The sequence below is a fragment of the Gymnoscopelus braueri genome, assembly GCF_963280865.1.
Source record: "Gymnoscopelus braueri genome assembly, chromosome: 14".
NCBI classification, from domain to species: Eukaryota; Metazoa; Chordata; class Actinopteri; order Myctophiformes; family Myctophidae; genus Gymnoscopelus; species Gymnoscopelus braueri.
Genome location: NC_137619.1, coordinates 15,670,577 through 15,689,339, shown reverse-complemented (window position 1 = coordinate 15,689,339; position 18,763 = coordinate 15,670,577). Strand labels below are relative to the sequence as shown.

The 18,763-nt window shown below is 44.5% G+C and overlaps 1 protein-coding gene across 4 annotated transcripts in view; it reads right to left on the bottom strand.

The window, feature by feature from the left end:
• Window positions 1-10,377: 10,377 nt before the first annotated feature.
• The window catches only part of smoc2 (SPARC related modular calcium binding 2), a 28,469-nt gene continuing 20,083 nt past the window's right edge, over window positions 10,378-18,763 (bottom strand). For 2 of the 4 annotated variants that reach the window (XM_080449209.1, XM_080449211.1), the window contains exons 9-13: window positions 18,018-18,122; window positions 12,868-12,967; window positions 12,433-12,680; window positions 11,934-11,971; window positions 10,378-10,935 (exon numbers count right to left, since the gene is read on the bottom strand). In XM_080449209.1, coding sequence (XP_080305335.1) covers window positions 10,912-10,935; window positions 11,934-11,971; window positions 12,433-12,680; window positions 12,868-12,967; window positions 18,018-18,122 — 515 coding nt within the window. In that variant the 3' untranslated portion in view covers window positions 10,378-10,911. The remainder of the gene's footprint in view (window positions 10,936-11,933; window positions 11,972-12,432; window positions 12,681-12,867; window positions 12,968-18,017; window positions 18,123-18,763) is intronic. The other 2 variants (XM_080449210.1, XM_080449212.1) reach the window with 1 other exon arrangement.

The window sequence follows — 18,763 nt, the reverse complement described above, 5'->3', positions numbered from 1 at the left end:
AAGGAAAATGTATGTATATTTATAATCTGTCCATCTGTCTGTCTGTTGTCACAGAGCACGCAGCCTGTTTGTTAGTCACGGTTTGTTCTCGAACCCCCTCAATCTCGAGAAACGCTGCAATTACACATTCAGAGGGCTATTAATGACTGCCTGTGCTATTCTAGTGGTGTGCAGTCAGTAACCAGAGGAGAGGTGTGTGATGGAGCATTGTGTGACTCGTTTCTGCATTCAGACAGAGTGGGGGTGGTAGAGAGTCTCTTCCAGGGAAAGTACAAAGCCGTGCCCGGTGGTCTGCGCACATGCCTGGATGATCTGCCCAAAACAGCCTGGATGGTGGGGTGGCAGAGACACACCTGCTTTGTCAACACCATCTTCCTCACTACTGCGGCCAACTGAAAATCCGTCCTGTATAATTGCAAAGACTGTGCGGCACCACGGGTTTGAAGTGGCCTCTGTTTAAAAATGTTGAATCACATCCATTGTTGTAAAGATCTACCCATTTCCCAATTGTTTGCTGCCTCACAAATTTCTGAGCCTCAATGTTGATATTTCAGTTTGACATACCTTGTTGTCTGGCAATTATGAGGGAGTGAACAGTGTTTCTATGGTCTATTTTCTCACCGTGTACACTGCAACATTGATTCTGGGGATCAATTTAACTCTTGAGTGTGTAAAATCATTTTACACACTAAATTACTAAATTACTAAATTAATCAGTGTTCAATGAACACTCCATGTGTTTTAACTGTTTGTGTTTAAACATTATTGTTTTTAACCAAATAGAATAGAATAGTAATAGCCAATCTACAAGCTGACAACATGTCATGGTGTGATGCGTTGTGAGCTTGTAGATCGGCTATTTTCACTATTTGGGAAAATCGTGTTTTCGCCTATTAAGACAGGCGGTTAAGACAGATGCTACAAAAGTCCACAGTTTCCACCTGGATCCCCGTTTGACCTTGGCCCTGTCACCTTTAACCTCTCTAAAGAATCAAATCCCTGCAGCACCTGAAGAGCGTGTTGTCCCCCCAGTCGTCACCTGATGTTTTGATAGACTACCTGGTTCTGAAAACAGGGGAGACATGACAGGGCAGGTCACCAAGGGAGAGCAAAAACAAAGAGTCGGATTTCACAGACCCTCTATCAATCAAACATCTTAGGAGCACAATCACACTCACACGACCCAGAGGAATCCCCCCTGCTTCAAAGGGAAATGTGCGAGGGATTTTTCTTTGCTTCTGAAGGTGGAATTGTTGTGGAGCGGCATCAGCAGCCATGTTTATTGTCCTTTGTTGCTACTTGACATAACCTGAGGATGTTGCTAAGACTGTGTATACCAATACGGACTTAATGCAGCATAGAAATAATAGTGGAGAAAATTAATCCTTTTGTCTCCCATTTCTGCAAAGTAATACTTAGCATTGCACCACAAGCATGGGCAGGCTCTTGTACATTCCCAAACATAAATTATGGCAAGACAAATGAATACACCTACTGGTCTGTGGTGCTAAATGCTGCCATGTCTGCACACCATTTAACCACTCAAACCCTATATACTTCATTGACCGCCAGGGGTCTATTTCCCCCCTTTTTTCCAAAACTCTTCGCCGAAATAGCCAAAGTATTTTCGCCAAATGTTCACCAGGGTTCATGTGAACAAACAATTGTTCTCATAATGTCACTGACGACCAAATCAGCAGAAAAATGTGTGAGTGAGGCTGGGTGTATCCACATTTTACGAGACCACATAGATTCAATGAACTTGAAATACATCTCCCTAGCAAGTCGTCCTAACTCAATGGTCTGCACATCACTGTCTGTCTCCGAGGTGCAGATCGACCCCCCCCCCCCACACACACACACACACACTCCGGGATGGCTGAATCACAGAGCGATCAGTATATGAATACGCTTTCCTCTTCAGTGTGAAACACACATTAAGATTATCTTGACTGTTTACACTAATCTTTCGTTTTTCAAGAGATGCATCATTTGTTTTCTCCTCAGGCAGTGTAGACTAGGCCATCCATTGCCACGGATGGCCTAACCTACTCTCAACAGGTTGACAGACTGTTTGCTTTGAAATGCCTGAGAGAGGATCTCGGCCAAATTGTTTATTGATGCACTCGTCGGTCCATGTCTGCGTATGGAGGCACGTTGTCTTCCTCCACTGCGTTCGCTGTCTCCGGACCCCCCCCCCCCCCCCCGGCTCAGACGTGCACCTGTCTGTAGCAGGCAGCTGTGGGTGGGCGGGTCTTGGCTGTCAGCAGAACATTCCAGAGGAGAAGTCACCCCGTTAATCCCCTGAGTTTAGGCCTGGGCTGCACCAACAACCTGCCAGACAACCCCCCCCCATAGCTCCAATACCCCCCATGGCCTCTCTCTGTCTTTCTCCCATCAGAATGATCCTTCCTCGGTACTCCCCCTCTCTGCTGTGGTCAAGCTCAAATGGGATACTGCTATGTCATAGGTAGGCACTGTGAGATAAAAGGACAGCCCCCCAACCCGCACACACACACACACACACACACACACACACACACACACACACACACACACACACACACACACACACACACACACACACACACACACACACACACTCTTTCCTGCTCCCAGGCCCAGAGGTTTTAATCCCCATAAATATTGGATCTAAAAGAAAAATATTGTTATGCGTAAATCTGAAAGAATGGTTCAGGTGAATGAGGTTTGGAAAGTCGAGATAAAGTCTACATAAAATGTATCAGACTAGCATTCTTAGATAATCAACAATGAGCCGGTTATCAAATATAATGGATGATGCAAAGACTAATTACATGACTTGGCCATATACAGTAAGAAGTGTTTATTCATAGAAACTTTGTTGGTATGAGTAGCCTACCGGCTCAGTCAGTCAGATGATGTATTTTTACCACAATAAGAGACTCGTTGAAGGCGTATTGCTACAGTATAATGTTATCTTAAATAACCATTACAAAACACTTTTATGAGCCCATAGCCGTGCAGTTATCTGAAAATAATGCACACCCGCTGGCCAACCAGAATTGAGTGTTCTGTCGTCATAATATGTCCATAATATACTTTATTCATATGTTGATTTCAATAAACACATATGTAGTCTTCTCAGGTGGAGGACAAAAGGAATTTTGAAACCGTGCGACTTAACCATATCAGGAGCATCTGAATGATGTTACCATTTTATGTCGTGTGTGTGTGTGTGTGTGTGTGTGTGTGTGTGTGTGTGTGTGTGTGTGTGTGTGTGTGTGTGTGTGTGTGTGTGTGTGTGTGTGTGTGTGTGTGTGTGTGTGTGTGTGTGTGTGTGTGTGTGTGTGTGTGTGTGTGTGTGTGTGTGTGTGTGTGTGTGCATGCGTGGGTGCCTAAGGTGTGTCTGTGTGTTTGTTAAGTGCATGTGTGTAGGCGTAAAGGCTCTGCATGTAGAACATTGTCTCTTGGCTATTGGAAATGTCTGCTCTCTAATTGCCCGTATCATCCTCCAGTCCCTGTATCATCGTTTTTGTCTCCCTCTGTCTATTAAATGTGAATCAGACAACAGCCTCTTTATCAACCCGGGAAATTCTGATGTGAGGCTAGATCCTGAACTTGGCAGATCCCCCATTCTGGAACACATACATGAAAAAAAAAGAAGCACATTTCAGCTTACAGGGACAGAATGGACATCTCCTTCTACACAGTAAAATCCTGAGTGTTCATTCATTACGTTCTACACACACACACACACACACAGAGTTACTCAGAGTTAAATGAACACCCAGGATTGTGTAGTGAAGTTTTGTCAAAGCATTTTCTCTTGCTCTGTTTATTGTTTGGTTAGAGATGGTTGTTTGTGTTTGTGTGGCGTCCAACTGAACCAATGATAATATAACTGTCCTGTGTGTACGTGTGGTAATGTAAACGGAGACATAACACTGCAAAATCCGACTATTCGTTTAACTCTGAAAGTGAATACAATGGACCCTTGCGAGTTTTTACACACCATTGATCACCACGCGTGTAGCGAAATGGTCTGGTCGTGTTTGCATGATGTCACTTTTAACAAATACAAGATCTCTGAGGGAGACGCGTTCTATGAAAGGACCCCTTGTGAGAGTGGCCCCCGATTTTAATACCAACACTTAACACGCCATGTTTTCCTTATTCCCCTCTCCTCAAAAAGTCACACCTCCTCTAGCAATTAATGTTGTCGAGTGTAACGACTGACCATGTCCTAAGGTGCTGGCCAGGGTGTTTGGACCACGCTGGGGAGGGGGTGTCCCGGGGTGCTGGCCGTCTATATGCTGTTTACCCACAGACCGGTGCCCCTCGAAGGGCCTGGGGGGAAGCTGTGGCTGGGCCAGAAGCCATTAAAGCGCTGATGGCTTCTGACAGTAATTTCTTCACGAGCCCGCAGCCCATGAGGCCTGCCAGTGGTGAGATCGGGTGCCTCCTCTTGCCCATTAAAGCACACAAGCCGTGCCCACAGAACCCGCTGAATGGTATCTCTGTGCTACGGGGTTTGTGTGTTTGCGCATGGCGAGAGGAGCGGGAGACAGGAGGGGAGAAGGAGGAGCAGAGGAGTGGAGAGGACCTTGCCATCGCGAGACGATCTTGGCGACGGCGCTGGGGGCGGGCTTTCTCTATCACAGTGGTTCTCAAAGTGGGGTCCACGGAACCCTCAGGGTTCCTTGGGGGGGGGGGGTTCCAAATGGACCCTTAGAGGTCTGTAACTCTGAGAGTGTGCAAATGGAACCAAATGGACCCTTTAACAAATTGACCCATTTGGTTCCATTTGTACACTCAGAATTATGGGTGTCCTTGAAATTAAAACGTTTGAGAACTACTGCTCTATCACTTCAGTCCAATACAGAAGGGGTGCGTACTGACGCATACACTGCCTTGACAGCCAGCCAAACAGTAAAAAGGTGTTTATGTGCATCTCAGCCCTGGGGAACGGGGCTTATCCATTGTTTTGGGCTGAACGTAGGGCTATCAGCAGTGACTTGGGGGTTGGTGGGTTTATGGGATTTTGTTTCATTTTTATTGTAACCTTTATTTAACCAGGATAAGTCCCATTGACATTAAATATCTCTTTTACTACAAGGGAGTCCTGGCCAGTACAAAGAATGAAAACAAGTTGTTTTAAACAGACACAAAATAAGAAACAGACAACATTACGACATCCCAAAGAACAAAGCACAGTAGGCTACAACGGCACCCCTATGATTCTGTCTCCAATTCTGTCTCCAATATATTCTAGTCTGATGGTGCGTAATACGTACCCTATTCCCACTCTTTGTATGAACATATGGTACAACACACTGTTCTGTGAAATATACATAGTGCCCATGCAGGTGCATGCAAATTCACAAGTGTGGATGAGCTATCTTTGCAATTAAAACTAAATAATTTAAATAATTTGAAACACCAGCTTGAAAGTTGTTAAAAACACAACTTGTTTCTAAAATAGATAGATAAAGGGATAAAGAGAGAGGTAGTCCAGGCTTAACTCTACACTACAGCAGCACAGACCTGCACACAGCCACATTAGCAGATTACACGGCTGTTTGAGAAAAGCAAATGTTGTTCTGGGCATGGTGCTAACAGTATACCTCTAGAGGGATTGAGGTCGGGGGAACGTGGGTGGAAAAGGGGGAATGTGGCAAGACGGGGCTGAAATTGTGGGTTTATTATCAGGAGATGTTACTGAAAAGGTATGCTTTTTCAGAAAAGAATGTGCAAGCCCAAATCTTTTCTAGTGCATATACAGTAGAAATAACTCGATTGTAGATAAAGAATCAGGTGCTTATTGTGCGTGATCATGGTGTACAACTTGAAGTGAACTTGACAAGTTCAGACGATCAAAAGGTTGCCAAATTAAAGCAGACGTTTTACATCGAGGTTTGTGCAGCTATGCGGCCCTCACATCTAGAGTTCGGGCCGCTATATGGCCCTCACACCTATGTCGCACCACCAATCCGACCAATATGCCCATATATGTAGATCTCTGTATCCGTCAGTCCTTGTCCCGTTTATGCCCATACATGGAGTTCGCTGATGTCATCAGTATATGCCCATAGATGGATATGCCCCCTTTTGGGCCCATATATGGAGCTGACTGTTTTTGTTTGCGCCTGATGCCATGACGACACATTGAGGTTAGACAACACACTCCATATTTGGGCGTAGCTGCATTGGGAACTCCTTATTTGGTTGTGGCTGAGCCACAGATGAGAGTGACGACGTGGTCCGCCAGCCAGTCCTCCCCATTAAAATTTTACATGGTTGTATCAGGGGCCCCCAGGGGCCACATGCTCATCTGTGTTGTTAGGCTTTCTGTGGTGTCTGACATTAAAGGGACACCTTGACAGCAGTGCACGGCCTGCGTTGTTAGGCAGCGGTTTCTGTTTATGTCTGACATCAGCGCATGTTGTCCAGGATCGACCATCAGGGGCCCATATATGGAGTGAGTGCATGTTACGTTTCCGTTTGTGACGACCACATGTGCAAATCTGCATTGTTATATACATAATGCCCATATATGTGCATATATATGGAGATCATCTGACTGATCGACCTTGGCATGCGTATTGCCGAGGACCCAAGGGAGTGATGTGCAGAGTGGGAAGTCGGTCGTATTGGCGGTTGCACAAAAAAATATATAAATCCGCATGGGCATAAACAGGTGACAGGGAACCTCAACAACAGCCGCTGGGGACCCCGTAGCTCTGTCTTTAGTATCAGTGATTTGTCTTTTAAATAATTGACTGTTGTTTTACATGTTGGTATTCAGCCAAAGCACTAATATATCGGGTGTTTTGGGGCAGAAATCGTGTATCTTCATATTTCTGTCTTAATGGGTTGAGCAATTGATCAGAACTTGCACATGGCCATTGCCAGTTAGCACATGAAGACTGTGTTTTTCATTTTCCCCTAATTTAAGCTGTTTATTAGCGTTTTTGTGTAAACACCAGAGATTCATGGTTCATGGATACAGCCCTGCAGGCTACAGCAGAACAGGCAGACGCTACAAACGGACTTTCATTTGGGGCCTGTGTCCAGTCTGTCCACGCACATCGTTTTAAGAGTGGGAGGGCGCTTTGGATATCATCTCCATGGCACTACTAGCATGTAGATTGACACGTACAATGTTCGAATACACGTTTTGTTATTAGCACACAGCTCAAACAGCGTCAACATGAACTTATCATGGTTGTGGGTGCCAACGATTCCACGCCGAGTCGTAAATGATCGGATTGTCACACACACCACACCACATGCCAACAGGATGAAATCACCAGCGCTCCTGTCCAAAACTTAAACTATGCACACCGAGCGCATAACCAAAAAGTCTGCATATAGTTTGGCTGCGCACATTGCCGGTATGGACTAGCTATGCTAATTCCCGATTTCCCCAGTCTATGAGTGATCCGTCCCTGCTAACCACAGTCGGTCATTGGGAGGGTGCAGACAAAAACGCGTCTCTTCCTATTGTGACATCGCCACCCACGGACACGGCCAATTGTGCTCATTGGAGCAGAGAATAGAAATAGACTCCACGGTGGTGAGTAGAAACTTTACTCTACGCCACCCAAACGCTCCAGGAGTAGTGGTTCCCACCGAGTCCCAACAGGCAGACCCCCGCATGTGGCACTCCTCAAACAGCAAGTATAAGGCACATAAAGTCAACCAAAGAAATTTTGTTAGAGATGCCGCGAAGTAGATGGCAATGCCATAACTGTATGTGTTAAAGGAAACTATAGACCTCTTCCATCCTCAAAGGGGAGTGCTAACGTTCTCTCGTTTCACTGTATCTTCAGATTTCAACTTTTTTTATCCGTAAATGAATTCCCCCTTTTTTTTTTTTATACAAGAGTGGGTGTGCAAAAGCAGTGAAAATAGCCGTGACAGGTTGTGAGCTTGTAGATCTGCTATCTTTGCAAAACATTGAAAGTGAAAGTGGTCTGTGTAGGTTTTATAAATATTACATTAAATATACATTGGATCCATTGGAACACAGGTTCCTTTTTCCATTTCCTGAAAAGTAACGGAAATTACATTTATCTGTCTTCAGTCTACCTGGGGAATGAAACATGTGAAGAGCACAGAAATGAGCACCAACCGTTTTGGACATTTCCATCTGACAGCGACAATATTAACAATGTTTCATGCCTTGTTGTGATTAACTTTCATATCTCCTCACTGTGGATGGAGAAGGCACTATAAAGGCGGCTTTCCATATACATGGACTTACCTAGCCCCACCCCACACCGCCCACCACAGCAACGGTTTCCACTACAATGAAGTGGGTAGAGTGGTGTGTAAGTGGTACTAAACTGGTGCCTAAAAAGTACCCAGTCTTGGGTAGGTCTGAGCTGGGCTAAGCGGGGCTAAAGCTGTGACTGCTACTGATTGGTCGGCTCACAGCTGTGTCTGTCCACTCAGGTCTCTGTAAAATGTAAACACTACGGTAGCAGTGTTGCCATGTCCACTTATTATAAGCGACATTGGGCTTATGTTTCTGTAAAGTTGCTTGTAAATATTGGTAGTACTTTTACTCCACTACAATTATCTGAAAACGTATTAGTTACTAGTTACGAGTTACTTTTCAGATATAAATGATTACATTATAAAACATACATTAACCACTTAAGCCCTATTTTATACCTAGGCTATTTGAAAATAGCCGATCTACAAGCTCACAACGCATCGCATCATTGTAGATCTGCTATTTTCAAACATTTTAGTACTTACTTTTGTACCTTAAGTACATTTTGATACCAATAGTTTTTGTACTTTTACTCAAGTAATTCCAGACTTTCACTTGTAGATGCTTCTACATTGCAGTATTGATACTTTTACTTAAGTAAAACATTTGAGTACTTTTTCCACCACTGCTTGTTTCTAAAATGTAGTTGATTATTTGGGGCTTGTTTCCATATGTTGTTGAAACCAGTGGTTCTTAAACATTTTCAAGTCAAGGACCCCCAAATTAATATGTATTTGTCAACATTATATATGTATATATATATTTTTAAATAGCAGATGCACACACTCACAATGCGTCGCATCGCTACGCGTTGTGAGTTTGTAGATCTGCTATTTTCAAATAGCCGTAGATAGTCGCTTCTTTTGGGATTGTTTTCATAGACCTGATTGCTTATTTTTTCTGCTAAACCTGGCAACAATGAATGTGCGACGATACACGCTAATAATGTTTTTTATATAAGTGATGGCAACGTGTTTAGACACCACACAGGTCTTCCCAACAATAGCGAAGATTAAAGTCAGGGTGAACATGGCCAAATAATAACTTAAGAGCCAAACTAGCTCTGAGGAAGCACGCTAGCATTTAGGCTAACCCTGTAGCCTGAGGCTAAGTTGGTGTGTTAAAGAAAGGGGCGTTGATTTCCTTCGGGAGGGGAGGGGAGGGTGGGGATTTTGCGAGTGGGGACTTTTATGCAATGGAAACGCAAGACATTTTGAAGCGGTGCGGTGCGGTTCTGGACTGTACTGGACAGTGTCGTGCTTAAGCTGTGATGGAAAAGCGGCTTAAGAGAGCCACTTGTTCACAGTTCCAAATCCACCATCTTAGAGCAGAGGCAGTCTGTAATCTCCTCTCCCTGTTCCTCCCTGGGTGTTAAAATCAGACCGCGGCTCTGGATTTATAGAATGGAGGCCAAGTGTTAATCATAAATTAAGCCTGAGTGAACAACAGGTCATTCTCAGGTCATTCCATCGGCCCCTATAGGGAACTTTCTGTGTGAAAAGTCACAGCTTACAACTAAGCGGACTCAACTGAATCATGTTGAAACAATGTACAGTGCTGTAATGAGTCAAGACAGCCAAAAGTTGAGCCCACTCCATTAAAAGGGATTCATTCAAATTCCATTGATACTTACACACATATATGTTAGGCACATACACATAACCATGCATTAACGCTTAAACCAGTGCCCTTCGATACACACATACAGTAGAACCACACACACACACACACACACACACACACACACACACACACACACACACAGGAGGGGTCCATTTATCTGTCTTCAGTCTACCTGGGGAATGAAACATGTGAAGAGCACAGAAATGAGCACCAACCGTTTTTACAATTTCAAAATGTTGCCCCAAGGGATTTGGCAAGCTGTCTGAAAATGCAGGTGATACACAACCTTTGCTATGTATGACTAATGCTTGGCTGCTAAAGACTGTGTCAACAAGGTGTTTTATTAAAAGACACAGCAAGAAGAAACACAAAATGGCTAAAACATTACAAGGTTTTATGGTAAACATCACAGGGAGCTAATTGGATTAACGAGAAACCGAGGCTTTCACTGACCTTCCAGCACTTTAAGACTCACAGACAGAACACAAAGATGTATAAAAGAGTTCTTTATTTCTAATAAACATGAATACATGTGAACAAGTACGATTTTTTTTGTGATCCATGTTTAAAACATTCTTGAAAACTGCTGTACAAAGCAACAGGAAGGGTCGCTATACTGTAGGTCAGTACATGAGAGATGATATGTTCTACGTTATTATTTCAGCCATGTAGCAAACTAGCCATACATCTGCATTAACATCAACAACAATAAAAAGGAACAATGCAATGGGGGCAAGGGAACAAAATGCAACATCACACATGAAAACTTGTACAACTCTGAAAAGTATACTTTTTTTAGACACACAAAGGACACATACATTGTATGTGTTAAATAATTTTTGTTTGTCAGGACACAAAGAGCTAACTACATCATTCACAGATTCAGCAGTCTGTTTAAATACCTCATCTCTACAAAGTGAATTTACATTTATTTTTAAAGTACAAAGTGCAAATACTATGGTTTCCATATTGCCGATTGGTGAGGGCAGAATCTCCAAGGGGAGGGGAAATCTCTGTTGCTGGCTTTAGCCTTGCTTCTTTGATGGATTCTGTGAAGAGTGTGTGAAATGTATTGGCTGTTCTCTTTCAACCATGTCACTGTTTCACTGCAAAGCTAGATTTCCCAAGTCAACATTGAAATACAAATAGGATTGTGCTTTTGCAATCAGGGTCCCTAAACTGTAGAAAGAATTAACAGGATAAACCTTGGTTTATCCTCTCAAAGTCTACTTTGTCGATCATCTGTTGTTTCTGTGCTCTGCGATTGAGGGACCTGAAATAGCGATTCCATTCCATCATGTTGTATGGTGAAACATCAAAATCACACTTTTAGCTCTTAAACAAACATGAACAAAGGGGGTTCTGCCAATACAGTATCTAAAAATGTATTCCTGGTACTTAATTTTGGGAAAGTGAAATTGCTACATTCATGTTAAAGTGTCACGGTTCACAGATGGTCTCTAGTCTAGTGGCTGCGCTCCCACCAGTGGGCAACTTATAGACGTGAATTGAATCACTGCTTGCAGTTGCTTGTTCACAGACTCACAGAGCACAAAAGCAACAGACAAAGATTGTTATATTGGTGTTTCAGTTCATGATAAATTCATACTGTAATATGTTATCTACATTCAAGGCATAGTTTGTAACTTTGCAATGTAATAAATATATATATTTCTATAAATTATTGTCCTCTATACCAGCAGTTATCAGGCACTGGAGTAGTGTGGTGGTGTTTACCTGCAGAAACACATTTCCCTCTTGCTGTATTTTGGTGTATTCACAGTATTTTGGTAGACAGGGACGTTTTTGGGCAACCAAAGCAAAGAGTGAAAATACCAAAAATACAGTGGGCAATGTGTTTCTCCAGGTCAACATCACCACTACTCCAGTGGCTGATGACTGCTGGTAGCCTATAGAGCGAAATAATGGGTAAAACATGTATTTATTGTTTAGTTATGTAAACACAGGGCAATGTTACATACTATACCTTAAATACTAATATACTCCTACAGAAGTATTCACTATTCACTATGGCTTAATTGCTTACCAGTTTACTGGAGGAGACACCTTCACCTGTCTTGGCTCCTGTGTAACATAAAAAGGATATAAACATTGTCAGCCACATAGTCTAGGGCAGGCATTCTAGAACTAATGCTTCAAGAGCTAAAACTCAGCCTCTGAGAAGAAGAATGCAATTGGGTGAAAATCCTAATTCCCTTGCTCTAATTGACCATAATGACATAACTGACTGCACACTGCAATTTCATCAGATCAACGTTTTAAACGTACAACAAACTTTAGTCTTAAACCTTTAAGCCCCATGTTATAAAACATTTCCTTTTGCTAATTTGCAAAGATTTGTTAAAATAACTGATCTACAAGCGTCCATTGTACACCTGTAGATCTGCCATTTTCGCGAATTTCTGAAAATGTTCGCCTAATAATGACATACCCAAAATAGGGACGCCAGTTTAAAAGTGGTTCAAAAATGTTGATTTGATGGCAGAGCATTGGGGGGAACTGGTAGCATTTGTTGAATCGCTTACCCTCCTCCTTGGTGACGCCCAAGCATCCCATCAGCTCCTGCAGGGACAGCGCCTTGTCGTTGCTGATGTCACAATACTCCACAAACTTCTTCACACACTTCTTGGGTTTGGACTTCTTGCGAAGGAAGCGCTTGAACGGCTTGATCTCCTTCTTTCCAATGTCGCCGCTGGAGTTCTTATCCAGCTGGCTGAAGTACCAGTGGACCACTCTCTCCTCCAGGGTGTGGCTGGGGTCTGGCTCTGCCATCCTAGACAAACATGGATTAACCCCGACAGTCCGTTAAGCCAGGCTGTCGCTTAACGTGGTGCTAGCTTCCTGTAGTTAACACTTTGTTGTTAGAACTATCTTTCTCACATATGTACGTCCTTTTGCCTACCTATATCCATAATTTATGCCAGTAACTTATCAAATCCACAGAGAAGAGAGCATCATACCTGCCGGCGGATGCTGGATCTGTGACAGCATGCACCATGTCTGTTGACAGCGCGTCAAGAACGCTCGTCAGGAACTCTGTTTTCTTTGCCCCAGGACAGCCTATAAAAGTGCACATAAATGAACACACAAAATTGTAAATATGCTTGTGCATGCTGCTGTAGCATCATGGGTTTGATATATAAACAAATATACTACATGTGTGCAAACCTAAACACAGGAACACCCCCCCCTTACCCCCAATCCCAAAGTCTTTGTCATGGCAACAATATGGAATCCTTCCATCATAGGTGGGCTAATAAATGTCTGGGGAGGGAAGTCAAAATAACAGACAGTGCCGTTTTAACGTGTACAGCACATAAAGAGAAAATAAAACCAAACGAGACTGTCACAGTTGCCTTTTACTCCCTTTCATAAAGTGTCAGACCTCCCCCAATCTGAAGATGGAAGAGGCTACCAGTACCTGCCAATCATCCCAGAGGCCCCCAGACTGAGGGTTAAGGTTTCCATCGCTCCAGGCACTGACTGGAGTTACTGTATGGACAAGGAACTCTGGCCTAAGCCAACATCTACATCGAAAAGGCCTTCTGGACCAAACTGTAGTTCTGCCAAAGATTATTTTAGCCCATTGCAGCTTCATTAGTGTACAAGGAGAAAGATCGAACAAGAAAGGTGACAGATCACAAGTAAAGGTCAGAAGTCAGTTTTGAAAACACACCACACGTTGGTGACATCCAAGCCTCTGACAGATCCATATTAACTCCTCCTCACTTTGTGGCAGATTGAGGGTAGTAGACATTTCTCAGACTGACATAACCAGCACATACAACTGGATAGGAGGAACCTCCTTTTAGCTGCAGTAGTAGCATCCCATGCAGCATGTCATGGGGGAAGGGGGGGGGGGGTCCTTCTGTGATATGAACATGGACAACAGAAGAGGAATGACCCTAATGATAGTAATTGTGTGTCAGGCCATATAGTTTTAAGAGTGAGTGGGCCACGGTTGTTTCTGGAAGAGCTGAAGGCAACAGAGAGATTCCTGGATTCCTATCCCAAACTCTTCTCTGCTTTCTCACAGTCTGCCGTCCCCCTGCAACTCTCCAGGGGTTTGCTGCTCTTTTTTTATGGCCCAGGGCCTGCGGGGCCAGATTCTCCTGTGCTGGAGATAATAGTATGCTTTGCCCCTCTCTAACAGGTGGCGACTGGTGTTGGGGTAAACACCCAGCACCCAGCCTCTCGTCCCACCTTTCCCAAGTAGCACAGAGCTTTCAGCCTGCACCAATCCAAGGGTCGAGACGCGCACATGTCCAAACGGTTGCCCTTGATTTATACTTGGTTGCGCCATGTCGCGCAACCAAGTGAAATAGCAGATCTACAAGCTCTCAAATCTGCTATATTTTTCGGTGCGTGACACCGGCACGCAGCTAAGTATAAATCACCCTTTACATGCTGTTCTTTACATGCAAACCTCCTCTGAGCTGAGGAGGCTTGCATTTAAGTTTTAGTAGGTCTTTTCTGGCCCAGACCCAATAAAATATCTGACCCACCTGTTAATCGCTACAGTGGTGCCTTGCAGGGCCCCCTTTTTCTGTGTATTAGTCTAGACGCTAGCACAAATGCACCTTCAGAAAGGCAAGTGTTTTTATCTGGCTACCGACCGAAAAGGGATTTGTGGGATGCAGTTGGACTTGTTTGAGGCTCTGTGTTTTTCATGGAGAGTAAACGCTCTGTCTGTAATCCTGCAGGAATCTGAATGTTCCTCCAGTTCATACAAATTCTAAGCCATCAGGTAAGGCTGCTAGTCCCTTTCCTCTTGGCAGCGGAGGTTTTCGTGGGGGCGGGACAGATCGGCTTCTGTCTGTCTGGACACCGTTTAGCTGAGGGGCAGGGCACGAATGTTCCCGCTGTCATTCAAAGGAAATTGAGTCTGGCCACTTTCCGTTCAGTTCCAGGCTAAAGCAGTAAATGGCTGCTGTCTGATTCCTTAATGATTATAATTATGTAATGCTTGACTTTGACAGATGTGCTTCGAAATAAAAACGAGGAAAGTCAAGCTGTTGCGCTGCACAAGGAGACTTCAAGAAAACCTCAAATGATTCGATTGTTTGCCAGCTGAAGGACTGGCCACTCCCATGTATGTCTACTGTACGTAGTTGGTCAGTTGTGTGTGTGTGTGTGTGTGTGTGTGTGTGTGTGTGTGTGTGTGTGTGTGTGTGTGTGTGTGTGTGTGTGTGTGTGTGTGTGTGTGTGTGTGTGTGTGTGTGTGTGTGTGTGTGTGTGTGTGTGTGTGTGTGTGTGTGTGTGTGTGTGTGTGTGTGAGAGAGAGACTGTGTGACTGTGTTAGTGTTAATATGAAGGCAGTGTTATTCTGTACAGCCACATGGGGCAGAGGCCTGTCAGCACTCACTGCCGCAGCTCCCAGGCCTGCCCCTATGCTATCCCATGACCCCCTCTCGGGAGAAAGCTGGCAAAATACACCCCTTTCCTTCCCTTGCTCCTTTCAGTGCAAGTTGGTCCCTCCTCGCATCTCGCCCCATAAACCTCTCAACACCAGCGCTTCAACAGCGAATGCACTGCTATGATGTGAAGGCAACATTTATAATTATCCCGGGTTTATACACTAACTGAGTTTACGGCCACTGACGCAATAGCTCATAAAGAAAACAAGATGCTGCTTTCTCTGAACCTCTGTGCCGGTACATTTTGGGCTGATATGGTACAGGTTCAGTTAGTCTCCGTGCATGAGAGTGTATTTGTGTGTATTTGCATACCCATGTGTGAGAATGTGTGAGAATGTATTTCTATTCCACCCCATGCGTGTTGGATGTGCGACTGGGCATGCAGCCTCTCTCTTTGGATAGTTGGCTATTCTTCACCCCATTACCACCTCCTCAGACAGCTGTAACAAAATGTAACAATTCCCTGCTTGCTGTGGTCTACATCTCATCAGCTGTCCAAAAATATTTATAGAGAACAATGTGTCTGGTCTAAGATGAGCCTGTTTTTGACTGCATGTTTCTTTGGTTTGATAACTGTGCGGCCCGTTCCCGGTGCCTCTGTAGCAGTAGTGTATCCACAGAGCAGTGGACCTGTGCTGCAACTCTAGCACCTGTGAGCAGAGGGCCCAGACCTGGCCGGGCTCACCATTATATAAACAGCGGTGGACGGGACAAGAACAGTGAGCTCTCTGTTCACCGCCTGCCTGGATTATTAACATGTTTACCAAACCAACAACAACAAAAAACCACAGCTAAGGATGGCGAACTCGCCAAGCGCCTTCACTGCTGCGGTAGACTCCGATCCAGTCGCATAAAAATCACCTGCGACTAATAACCCAACCCCTTCTCACCCGCCCCATTGTTGGCGACTGAGAACATCAGCTCAATTAAGTTGATCGACGTGCCTTTCCTGGAAGAGTGTGAATAAGACGGAGCGCTGGACTTAACCTCAGCCATCCTTGTGAGAGCCATGCCAATCGGATTTGCTTGAAAGCAGCCTGCTAAACCTGATCGGGAGATTAGGCGATTTTGCCTCATTGTTTCTCTAAATCTGCCTCAGACCAACGTGACCTGTGACCTCCCTCATCCATCTCAAGCGGTGCCATGCTCTCACCCAGACAGATCAACGTGACAAGGGTCTAGCAAGGATTTGAAGGCGTTTTAGCCCCACATCGGTCAGTTCATCCATCCAGTCCGGCCGTCCAACACTTTTGGTCTAAAACAGGATATCTTGAAAAACTCTGGCTGGATTGCCATTGATTTTTCTGTGCACCTTCATTCTCCCTGGAGGATGAACCCCACTAGTTTTGGTGACAGAGTGTCAGAGTACTTAGTCCATTGCCCATTATCATAGTATTTGGAGTCTATTCTGTGTGACTCAGTGCTGCCTATGATAGCATATTGATGACATCAGGGATCTCCATATGGGCATAAACTTGGAGGTCTATGATGTCAGTACAGTGACATCATATTGATGAGATCAGGGATCCTCCAAACAGCATATGGGGATTTCTGGATTCATAGAAATGTCTGGAAATCCACTGATGAAGTGCCAAGTTTGAAGTCAATCGGTCAGATGGTTCTCGAGACACACGGACATGCACACAGAGATTCTGATAGATAATGAAAATTCAAGTACTTGAAAAATGCTGTTTCTGAGCACCAGAGTGATTGATGATGATGTTTTTGGTGCCTCCCAGCTCGGCAAATTGGATGGTGCCAATTGGGTACTTGCCTGATGCAATATATTGATAATCTGGCCCGGATCATTAATACATTTTTTCAAACTTCAATGCTGAGTCTCTCATCAATATCATATTCCATGTTGAATGTGTGTTGTGTTGCATTCAGATGGATTTTAATTGCAATCAGTGTGCACATTTTGAGGTCTTTAGACCTAGTGCGACTTTAGAAATGTGCCAACACTTAATTTTAAGACTGACACACCCACAGATGGGCACAAGTAGATTTGGTAGTACAACGTGTACACTGGCTGGGAAAATGACAACTGCATCGGATTGAACTGTAGGGCCCTTAGTCTTGTTAATCTCTTGTTTGCTCTTACTGTACTTTCAATAATGACGTCTTTCATAAACAGTATTCCTCTTTTGTCATATCAAGACTATGAATCATATCTGGATTGGAACCAAGCTGCTTTTGGCTGTCCCCTCTTTACCCTCTTCCAAAGTTCTCTTTACCCTCTTCCAAAGTTATCTTACTGTTGTCAGTCTGTCTCTCAATACCTGTTGCTGACATCCTATAATCCATCATTATCTCACGCCGCTCCCCCATCCTGTTTCTCCTCCATCCCTATCACTCTGTCTCTCTCCATCATCCGTCAGTTTGAGATTAGAACCCCCGGCATGATCCGTCTCTCTCTCCCTCTGCTTTCTGGATAGCAAGGGTCAGTATCTGGGAGTCTTCAAGTCTTTATCATGCATTTCCGGGACCAACGGTGCTAATGATATCAACACGCACGCACGCACGCACGCACGCACGCACGCACGCACGCACGCACGCACGCACGCACGCACACACGCACACACACACACACCCACACACGTAACCACGCCCTCGCACACTGTAGAGGTTTCACCATGTGTTCTTGATAGAAATTAAGAACTGAATGGTAGCCAAATGTTGGGGAGACCTACCTTGGAGATGTCTGCTTCGGTAATGGTCTTTTGGTTTCGTAGGGTGGGCCCTGGCGTTGCCGTCACACTTTGGCTGTTCATATCTGTGTCGGAGCACAGAGGAGCAACAGAACAAACCAAAGGAAAACAGGTGATTATTTGGCACTGTTTGTAATGAATAGATCAGAGAAGAATCCCTGTGTGAAATCTGAGAAGGATCCTGTGTTTTCAATTACCCCCGTGGAGTTAAATCTCTGGGATTAAAAGTATGTTCAGAGGCAAACCGCTCCAAAAAGCGAGCCAGGAATAGGAAGGCTGGTATTAACAAACACAACGGACAGAGTACACAGTAAAATCCAGTGTGTTCATTTAACCCGTAAGGGTCCGGGTTAAATTAACCCTCCAGAATTTACTGTGTAAGAGCGAGGGAAAGGGAGGGTGCATAATCATACAAGGCAGAAAAGAATGAGGGGTTGGGATACAGACAGACAGACAGACAGACAGACAGGGAGCGTGGGACACAGGGAAGCTTTCATGGCCCCCCTCTGAGAGCCAGCGGAGCCCTGATTGCTGCTGGGCAACCGGGCCAAGAACTGGGCCGGCACAAGGGAAGAGAAGGGGGAAAATCCACGCTTACATACTGTATGTGTGCTAATGCGCTGTCTGGCAGTCTGCCTAGGGCCGTGTTAATCTGATACCCAGCTCTCAATAAAACTGTACCCACACACACAAGTGCCCCCCACTCCGCCCGCCTGAATGACCCTTGC